This window comes from Felis catus, chromosome C2 (assembly GCF_018350175.1).
Source record: "Felis catus isolate Fca126 chromosome C2, F.catus_Fca126_mat1.0, whole genome shotgun sequence".
NCBI lineage: Eukaryota > Metazoa > Chordata > Mammalia > Carnivora > Felidae > Felis > Felis catus.
In genome coordinates, this window is record NC_058376.1 from 67,457,257 (window position 1) to 67,468,378 (window position 11,122).

The 11,122-nt window shown below is 36.5% G+C and overlaps 1 protein-coding gene across 3 annotated transcripts in view; it reads left to right on the plus strand.

The window, feature by feature from the left end:
• The window catches only part of EAF2 (ELL associated factor 2), a 35,762-nt gene extending 25,504 nt beyond the window's left edge, over positions 1-10,258 (plus strand). For all 3 annotated transcript variants that reach the window (XM_023260210.2, XM_003991690.6, XM_045037008.1), the window contains 2 exons: positions 3,806-4,066; positions 8,909-10,258. In XM_023260210.2, coding sequence (XP_023115978.1) covers positions 3,806-4,066; positions 8,909-8,955 — 308 coding nt within the window. In that variant the 3' untranslated portion in view covers positions 8,956-10,258. The remainder of the gene's footprint in view (positions 1-3,805; positions 4,067-8,908) is intronic.
• The last annotated feature ends 864 nt before the right edge of the window (positions 10,259-11,122 follow it).

An 11,122-nucleotide genomic window follows, 5' to 3' on the forward strand; every position in this document is an offset into this window, starting at 1 on the left:
TCACATGTTTAATCCATCCCCACACTCACCTCCTCTCCAGCAACCCTCATTTTGTTTTCTATAGTTAAGAGTATATTTCTTGTGCCTCTCTTTTTTTCCCTATGATTGTTTGTTTTGTTTCTTAAATTACACATGAATTAAATCATATGGTATTTGTCTTTCTCTGTCTTATTTCACTTATCATAATACTCTATAGCTCCATCCATATTGTTGCAAAGGGCAAGATTTCATTCTTTTTTAGGGCTTAGTAATATTTCATTATATATATATATATATATATGTATATATATATATACATATATATACATATATATATACATATATATATATATATACACACACACACATACACACACATATGCACACCACATTTTCTTTATCCATTCATCAGTTGATGGATATTTGGGCTGTTTCCATAATTTCCCTATTGTTGATAATGCTGCTATAAACATTGGGGTGCATGTATCCCTTTGGGTTAATATTTTTGTATTCTTTTGGTAAATACCTGGTAGTGCAATTGCTGGATCATAGAGTACTTCTATTTTTAACTTTTTTCCAGAGTGACTGCACCAGTTTGCATTCCTACCAACAGTGTACAAGGGTCTCCCTTTCTCCACATCCTCACTAACACTTTTGTTTCTTGTGTTGACTTCAGCCATTCTAATAGGTGTGAGGTGATATTTCACTGTAGTTTTGATTTATGTTTCCCTGATGATGAGTAATGTTGAGCATCTTTTCATGTGTCCATTGGCTATCTGTGTGTCTTCTTTAGGAAAAGGTCTATTCATGTATTCTTCCCATTTTTAATTGGTTTATTTGGGGGTTTTTTGATGTTGAGTTTTATAAGTTCTTTATATATTTTGGACACTAACTCTTTATCAGGTATGTCATTTGCAAATATCTTCTCCCATTCTGTAGGTTGCCTTTTAGTTTGGTTGATTATTTCCTTTGCTGTGCAGAAGCTTTTTATTTTGATGTAGTCCTAATAGCTTATTTTTTATTTTGTTTCCCTTGCTTCAGGAGACATCTAGTAGGAAGTTGCTGTGGCCAATGTCAAAGAAGTTAGATACTGTCTAGGTTCTCCTCTAGGATTTTAATGGTTTCATGTCTCACATTTAGGTCTTTAATCTATTTTGAAGTTATTTTTGTGTATGGTATAAGAAAGTGGTCCAGTTAAATCTTTTGCATGTTGCTGTCCAGTTTTCCTGACACCATTTGTTGAAGAGACTTCTTTCCCACTTGGATATTCTTTCCTGCTTTTTCAAAGATTAATTGACCATATGGCTGTGGGTTCATTCTGGGTTTTCTATTCTGTTCTATTGACCTGTGTGTCTATTTTTGTGCCAGTGGCATGGTGTCTAAATTTGCTAAGAGAGCAGATCTAGGTTTTCCATCACACACACACACACACACACACACACACACACACACACACACACACAGAAACTATGAGGTGTTGGATATGTTAATTAACTTAATTATGATAATCATTTCACAATGTATATGTTTACCAAAGCATTAAGTTGTACATTTTGGGTTTTTTCCTCCTACCAAAAAAGTGCTTTAACAGTTAGAGATTATCTAAAGTTCTCTCACAGAAGTCAATTGATTTGCATATTTCTCTTCAGTCAAAGCTAGGACACCCAGAGTGAGAACCCCCAGGAGCAGCCAGTCTCATGCAGGGGCCCAGGTAGGGGCTATCAGGAGAGCAGGTTGCAGGAGCTAGGCCAGGAGGCCATTCAGGAGATGACCTTTAGGCTCAGCTTGTGCCCCTCCAGGACCTGCAGGCAGTCCTGTCTCCTACATCCAGTAGGTGTCGTACAGGACCAGCTGTTTCAAGGCACAGCTGAGCTTCTGGAGGCTCTAATCAGCTGCTAGATGCCTGGGTCATACATGTAGTTGTCGCCTGAGGTCCCACTTGCATGGGCTGTGGTTGGCCAGTGGGTGGGAGGCCAGACTGCGGTAGCCACTCTCAGTCAAGTCGCATTCCCCAGCTAAGGCACCCACAGCATGGTGCCAGGCTGGCTCATGACCTGGCATAGTTCCTGAATGCCAGAGTACCCAGCTTGTTGTTGCTCATCTACAGCTCTACAAGATTCTGTTTTGAGTTAGCATCATGTTGAAGTGGTGGCAGCAGATAGCTGTAAGCTGTAGGACTTTACCCATGAAGAATGCAGCTGGAAGCTAGGCTCTTACAGGCTCTCACACAGCAGCCAGGCACCCTGTCCTCCAGTGCATTGCCCAGAAGGCTCAGCTCTTCAGGTTTACCTTGGCCCTAAGGACATGGCACCAGTCTCTGCAGCTCTTGGTGGTGATGTCACAGTCCCAGAGCCATAGGGCCCTGAGCCAAGAGCTGGGCCGTAGCAGCCTGGGGCACAGCTGGACAATGCCCAGGTTGCCCAGCTTGTCACCCAGTTCCAGCTCCTTCATTGAAGCCTTGGAGGCCATGAAGCCACACAGATCCTTACCACTGGCCTATGTGAGACCACAGTTCTCCATCATCAGCGCCTCCAGCTAGCAGGTGGAGTCCATGAGGCCTTGGCACAGTGCCCTGGGGCTGTCCTGGCAGATGTCATCATTGCTCACCGTGAGCTCCTTGGAGTGCTGCTTGGCCTTGAGCACCAAGGCTAGGGTCTCATAGCTGGCCACTGGCAGGTTGCAGAAGCTCTATGCAGAGCAGCTAACAGGCCTGCATCTGCCAGTGGGTTGTCACTGAGGTGCAGTTCACACAGGATGGGCACTGAGTGCAGCATGTAGGGCAGAACCCCACAGCCAGCCTCCATTAGGCAGCAGTTCTGGAGGCTGAGCTTCTGTATCTTGGAGGTGGGGCTCTGCAGGCTCTGGAGCACCAGGTGCAGACCGGCATCACCCAGCTCTTTGGTGTAAAGGCTAAGCTTGGTCAGGGAGGGGTTGGCCTAAAGGGCAGAGGTAATATCCTTGCAACACACCTCTGTGAGGACCCTGTTGTCCAGCCTGACCACCTCAAATTGCTGAATCAGAGAGGCAGGAGCTCTGTCCACCCAGCATCACTCAGCTGTTCACGCTGAATGTCCAGATTCCTTGTTCAAGGCAAAGTGGTTTTTATGGCCAAGCCACTTTATGCCAGGGCCAGAAGCCTGTTGTACATTTAAATGTATACAATTTTGTCAATTATATGTCAAAAAAGCTGAAAAAAAAAGAAATTCATCTGTAGGTATTGCATTGCATTATATATATTTTAGGATAAGAGGAGTTGGAGGATTGTTTCTGCCAAAATAGATTTTCATTTTTACAGTTTTAAGTTTTCACATTCTTTATTTTATTTGAATTACATACATATTTAAGTATAATGGTATAAAAATGTAGTATTTCGATTTAGGCACTGCCTATGTCTTTTAATTTTCTTAATCCCAACATTGAAGTATGGCTTGTTTTGGTGGTAGAGGAGCTTTTTAAATAAAATGCTTTAGGGGTGCCTGGGTGGCTCAGTCAGTTAGGTATCTGACTTCAGCTCAGGTCATGATCTCAAAACTCATGGGTTTAAGCCCCACTTTGGGCTCTGTGCTGACAGCTCAGAGCCTGGAGCCTGCTTCAGATTCTGTGTCTCCCTCTCTCTCTACCCCTCCCCCACTCACACTGTCTCTCTCAAAAATAAATAAACATTTTAAAAAATTTAAGTAAAATGCTTTAAATGCTCTAAATGTATATATATCTTATTTATTCCTCACCAACAGTCTCTTAGAAGCTAACACATTCAAAATTTATTTAATATCTATGTTTAGTATTATTTATTTAACCTGTCTATTAATTTCTGCTTTATTTTCAGAACTGAAGGCAGAAGCTAGTCTAATGGACCAGATGAGTAGTTGTGATAGTTCATCGGATTCCAAAAGTTCATCATCTTCAAGTAGTGAGGATAGTTCCAGTGACTCAGACGATGAAGAGTGCAGATCCTCTCCTTCTGATCCAGGGACTTATATCTCAGGACATCCTGTCATGTCTGCCATGCCACAGTGCAGGATTCCTGATATGGATGCTGGCCGGAATAGATCTCATGACAATAGTGGCCTTCTGATGAGTACTTTAAGTGAGTATATGTAAACATGAGTAATTGGAAAAGTAAGAATTCACTGTGGAGCCATAGTGATTATGATCTAAAATTTGGATTAAAAGAATAAAACTCTTACTTTATTCATTTGGTACTATGATTAATCATTACCTGCTTGTTGAATCCTTCCTTTCCTTTTGACACTGTGACATTGTGTCTTATTGGTTTTTCTCCTGTCTCTCTAGATACTTTTCTCTGTCTCCTTTGCCAGTTTAGAATCTTCTACTCCATCATTAGAGCTGGAGTTCCTCAAGCAAGGCTTAATTCTAGGTCCTCTTTCCTTTTTCCAAAGTCTTTCCCTAGATAATCTCCTCCATATTTTTGTTGTAATCAATACTTACATATAGATAACTTGTAAATTTGCATCTCTGACCTGGTCCTCTGAGCTCTAGAAACAGATAGGTCCAACACCATCTTTTAGGAAAGGCATTCCAAATTCACTTCGTCCAAAAACCAACTTATAATCATTGGCTCACTGTGTTTCCTCTTAGTGAAAGGCAGGATTCATAATAATACAATCCAGAAGCCTAATTGTATATAAGGATTTACTTCCTCTCCCTTTTTGTAGCATAGTCAGTCCATCATCAAGTCCTATTTATTTTACCTCCTTAATATTTCTCAAATTCATCTACTTCTCTGCATCTCCACTGCTATTACTCTAGTTCAACTTACCGTATTTCTTGCATTTCACTCTGCAGTGATGTTCTAACTGGTTCACCCCCTTATCTACTCAAACCCAGTTTTGATCCATTATGTATATTGTAGCCATATTGCTCTTTTCATAATTCAAATGTAATCTGTCACCCCTCCTGCTTTAAACTTTTCAATGACTAGGACAGTTGAACCTTAAGCACACAGGTTTGGACACTGCAGGTCCACTTCACGTGGTTTTTTTTTTTTTAATATCTTTTTTTTCAGTACTGTAAATGTATTTTCTTTTCCTTATAATTTTCTTAACATTTTCTTTACCTTGATTTATTATAAGAATATAGTATATAACACATATAGTAGTATATAGCATACAAAACATGTGTTAATTAACTACTTATATTATTGGTAAGGCCTCTGGTCAACAGTAGTTACATTGTTGTGGAATGAAAAGTTATATACAGGCTTTTCACAACAGAGGGTCATCTCCCCTAACCACTCCCGCATCAAGTGTCATTTGTAATTTCTTCTATGGTAGACACAAAACATCTTAACATAATGGTCTTGCTTTTTTTGTTCTAGTAACATTTACCTAATTTTTGCCACTATACTCAAACCTTTCACCCATATCAGAGCCCTTATACACTGCTGTTCATTCGGCCAGAAACACTTCCTTCTTTTCATGTAGTTAACTTTTTCTCCTTTAGATTACAGTTCAAGACACACTTTGTCAAGGATACCTTCCTGACAAGGTCAGATCCTCCTTTTTGCAGAACTTCAGAGCAATATCTTGCTTATGTCAATTGTCATAATTATAAATTTATATCTTTTGTGTGATTTGCTTTCTTCTGAAGTTTAAGCTGCAGGAGGAGACCAGTCTTGTTTATTTTTTCACTTATCATTGAGTACTAGCACCTAGCACACAACCTGATACATAGTAAATGCTCAATAAATACATTTATTTATTTATTTTTATTTTTTTAATGTTTTATTTATTTTTGAGACAGAGGGAGACAGAGCATGAGCAGGAGAGGGGCAGAGAGAGAGGGAGACACAGAATCCGAAGCAGGCTTCAGGCTCTGAGCTGTCAGCACAGAGCCCGACTCAGGGCTCAAACTCACAAACCGCGAGATCATGACCTGAGCCAAAGTCAGATGCTTAACCGACTGAGCCACCCAGGCGCCGCGCTCAATAAATACTTTTTAATAAAAGCATACAGGTTGATACTCTCAGGAGGCAAATGGGACTCTATGTGTATTTAAAGCTAATCTCACTATGTTAATTAATAATGATAAAGAAAACGACTGACTCTAGCTAGCCGTATAACAGAACAGATCCAGTTTCATTCTTTTGCATATATTTGTCCAGTTTTCCCAGCACCATTTATTGAAGAGGCTACTTTTCCCCATTGTATATTCTTGCCTTCTTTGTCATGATTAATTGACCATATAAATGTGGAGTTATTTCTGGGCTGTCTATTCTGTTCCATTGATTTATGTGTCTATTCCTCTGCGAGTACCATACTGTTTTGATTATTATAGTTTTATAGTATATTTTGAAATCTTTAATGAATAAATTTACAATTAAGAGGAACAAGACACCATTCAACACACCATGTCAACAATTTTTATCTTTATTTAACTTGTTGAAATAAGGATTAGAAAGCATTCATATCACTAATATGTTTTCCAAAACAAATACAAAAATCTTTGTGAAGTAAAGATTTAAAATAAAGATATAACACTATTTCAAAAAGATATGTGCACCCTATGTTTTTGCAGTATTACTTACAACATTTAAAGTAACATTTAAAAAAATGTAAAGTCTTCTTTCAGTTTACATAATAGTTCATTAAATTTCAGTAAATTTTAAGTCTGTGCAAAAGAATAGTTTATAAAACTGAAATTAGATTCCAGCCTTAAAATTACGAACAGGTCTTCCAGGTACATGAATATACTAGTGGACTTTGAAAAGCTTTGCACAATGTGGTAGAGTTCTTTATTGTGTAAGACTTGTTCCTACATTGTAATACATTTAGCATTCCTAAATTCCCCTCTCACTAAATGCCACTAACAATCTGCAAATCATCCAAACAACACTTCAAATAAATTTCTGTGCCATCTCTAAGGGATCAGTATTGCTGTCATTGAGAACCACTGGCTTAGGAATCTGAATGCATTTGCTATGGGTAAACTCTTTTTTCCAAGTCACAGTTACCATTTTGATTGAAAATATATTTCCTTTATTAGTATGTCATGTTCAAAGGCTAATCTGGATACCTTCAAGTCAACTGAATATTTCAACAGCACGGTGATACTATGCATATAACCCATACAGCATGAAGTCTATTACAAAAGTAGAACTCGGGACATTGGGTTTGACTTAAGAAACTCATACTATGGGGATCATGTCAAGTTGAACATTCTTATGCCACACAATAGTTGTGTAATAAATGGAAACTTAATCCTTAAAAATTATAAAATGGTCATGCACAAAAGAAGCTTTAGCAGATTTCTTTATCAAATAATGTAATAGTTCTGGAGTTCATGCAGTGAACTGAGCTGTCTTGCAACAACTTATATATGGCCTAGAAACCACTTCTCTTAAACTGGGTATTAACTTCAAAATATGCCAGCTTTTTGTTGATTTTGGACTAGTTTAAAAATACAAGAATATTTTTAACCATTGTAATTTACTACCCAAATGATATTATCCAATTCCATATCTTCAAATAAACCCCTGCAGTCAGTGACTCCCAAATCTTTATTTCCAACTCCAACCTCTACCATGTCAGACTTATATATCCAATTGCCCATAGCATATATACTTGAAAATTTACTAGGTATCTCAAATGTGTCATGTTGAAAATTGAACTTGTAATTTTTTCACATAATCTTGTTCCTCTGGTATTTCTCATCTCAGTAAATGATACCACCATCCAGTTGTTTAGATCAGAAATGCCAGGAGTCATTCTTCACTTTTCTCTTTCTCTCATGCCCTAAATCCAATACTTTTGATAGTCCTGTAAGTTCTATCTTTATATTTTAATCCTGACAATTTAGCACCACCTCCACCTGAGCCACCTGAATCAAAGCCAGTATTATTTCTTATGTGAGAAACTCTGATACGATTATAGTGTATTATAGTGTATTCACTGATCTAAAACAGTTCAAGTCAATTGTCTGCTTAAAATTTTCTGATAAATCCCATTACATTTCAACCAAAACCCAAAGTTTTTATCATAACCTAGAAACCGTGGTTTTCTGGACATCTTCCTGACCTCATTTCCTATCATTCTCTTCCTCATTCATTCCACTTCAGCCAGCAAACACAAGCATGCTTCTGCCTTAGGATATTTGTATTTCCTGTTCAGGCTTGACAGTACCTGCCCTCCTTCCACAGTTTTATGACTTTCTACATTTGGATCTCTGTTCAAATGTCACCCTTCAAGGAGGCCTACCTTCTGGACAGTACCTACTCTCCTTCCACATTTTTATGACCTTCTCTCTACATTTGGATCTCTGTTCAAATGTCATCCTTCAAGGAGACCTGCCAACAACTATCATATCTAAAATAGCACCTTCCACCACTCTTCCATCACTAATCTTCATTTTTTCATAGTATTTATCCCTACTTGACATCATATTATATATTTGTTTGTTTACTGTCTGTTTCCCCCACTGGGATATAAATTCCATTACTGTAAGCGCATTGATGAATTACAAAAGGAACCAATGATGAATTACTCTTAAAATATACTACTTAATGTTTTGACTGAATTTGATGTAAAAAAATTATGTAACTTTTTCCACTCTTCAAAATGATGTAGGCTGATCTAAACCACATTTTTTCTCATTTCCTGATGTAATTAAATCAGTGGGGTAAAAAGAAAAGTGGTGTTGGTATGTGAAAGAAGACTAAAAGAGATGCCAGGTGATACTAAAACTATGCTGAAGATTGATGTTTTCTTTACAAGCAATATTAATTTTTCAAATTACTAATGAAGTGACTAAATTATAGAATAAGCAATCTGATTATTAATGACAAAATGCTAACTAAATGGGATCACTCGGTGTTACATTTTGTATAATATTTATGTTCATCCAAAAATAAATATATTAAATATGAAAATATTAAATAATTACTACAGTTTTGCTATTTTTTTTATTTTAGGAAATGATTTGCAGCTGAGTGAATCAGGAAGTGACAGTGATGACTGAAGAAACTTTCAGCTATATATATAAAATTTGTAAGACATGGGATAATTTATATTAAGAGTAAAAATTCCTAAGACTGAAGAAAATGTATCTTAACTTTTGATGATAAAAGAAATTAAATTTGATTCAGAATTTTCAGTTGATATGATATTTTTGACCTTTTCTGAGTTCTAGCATTTTCATGTGCATTCCATTTCCAAGGTTTTACAGATGAGAAAACAGAATTTAGGTAATTTGCCCACATATTATTAGTTGACAAGTGGCAGATCAGGTGTTCTAGAGTTCAAGTTCAATGCTCTGTTTTATCACACTGCTGTCTCCAATTGTGAAATGTCAAAACAATTTATTTATAATGGTTTTAATTGTCTCTCTGAGCCTTTTATGTATGATAATCCTTAGATTTTGGTTGAAAATATTTAAATTCTTAACAAAATTAAGCTATAATTTAGAATAAAAGTAAAGCTAGATAATTGTTTTAATGAAACTGTTTTTGTATCTCATAGTATTTTTTTAATTTTGCTTTTGAGAGAAAAATAAGCAGTTAAGTGTTAAGTAGATAAATATTACTTACATCTGTAGTATTTTTGAATTTGGGGGAAATGATAAATATTATAGTTGAAAGCCAATGACCATAGCAAGTTCTTTTTTTTTCTTTTTTTAAGTTCTTTTTTTTTTAATTAAACTTCACTTTTTAGAGAAGTTTTAGGTTCATAGCAAAATTGAGCAGAAAGTACAGAGAATTCTCATATACTCCCTGTTCCCCAACCTCCCGCACTATAAACATCCTGCACCAGAATGGTATGTTTTTACAATTGATGAATCTTACATTGACACATCATCACCCCAAGTCTATAGTTTGCATTAGAGTTCACTCTGCATTGTACGTCCTATGGGTTTTACAGATGTATAGTGATATGTATCCACATTGTAGTAGTATACAAAATCATTTCGCTGCTCTAAAAATCCTGCACTCTGCCTGTTCATTTATTTCTCCCCCACCCCCAACCCCTGGCAGCCACTGATCTTTTTACTGTCCCCTTAGTTTTGCCTTTTCCAGCATGTCATAAAGTTAGAATCATACAGTATGCTGCCTTTTCAGATTGACTTCTTTCACTTAAATATCCATTTAAGTTTCCTCCATATCTTTTTCATGGCTTGATAGTTCATTTCCTTTTAGTACTGAGTAAACATTATATTGTCTGGATGTATCAAAGTTTACTTATTCACCAACCTACTGGAAGAATTTTCCTCGCTTCCAAGTTTTGGCAATTTAAGTTGAATAAAATTTTTTCATAATTACCTCTTACCATAGGAATTTTGTAGTTTATTTTTTTTTTTAATCCTTACGTTTTGGTTTTAATCTCTCCTACTTTCTTCTCTCTCTCTCCCTTCTTCTCTCTTCAACTAATCTATTTGTATATTCATTTTTATATCTTTTTTATTCATCAATACTTATCTGAGAAACACAGCTGTATCATTTATTACTTAACTAAAGCAAGCTCAAAGAATATTACTCAGCCATCAGAAAGAGTGAAATCTTGCCATTTGCAACCATGTGGATGGAGCTCGAGTGTATTATGCTAAATGAAGTAAGTCAGTCAGAGAAAGACAAATACCATGATTTCACTCATATGTGGAATTTAAGAAAGAAAACAGATGAACATACAGGAAAAGAAAAGAGAGAGAGAAACTATAAAAGACTCTTAACTATAAAGAACAAACTGAGGGTTGATGGAGGGAGGGAGGTGCAGGCTGGGCTAAATGGGAGATGAGCATTAGAGAGAGATTTGTGATGAGCACTGGGTATTGTATGTAAGTGATGAATCACTAATTCTACACCTGAAACCAAGTTTACCATGTATATTAACTAACTAGAATTTAAATAAAAACTTGAAAAAAAAATAAAACAAGCTTGAATATTTAAAGTAGCTAGTAAAACAATATCATTCTAACATAGGAATACAAATTATAATGGTTTTTGCTGAAAGTCGTTATGCTGAGATTTCTTTGACTAGTGTTTATCAGAAATGAGTACATGGCGGTATGAGCTGATAATGCTGGCTACATTAACAGTATGTTCTCAAACTATACCTCTTGCAATCAAAACAGCTCATCCTCTCTTCCCCCTATTATTTCCCCTGTAAAAGAAACACGTTCTTAAAGACTTTTT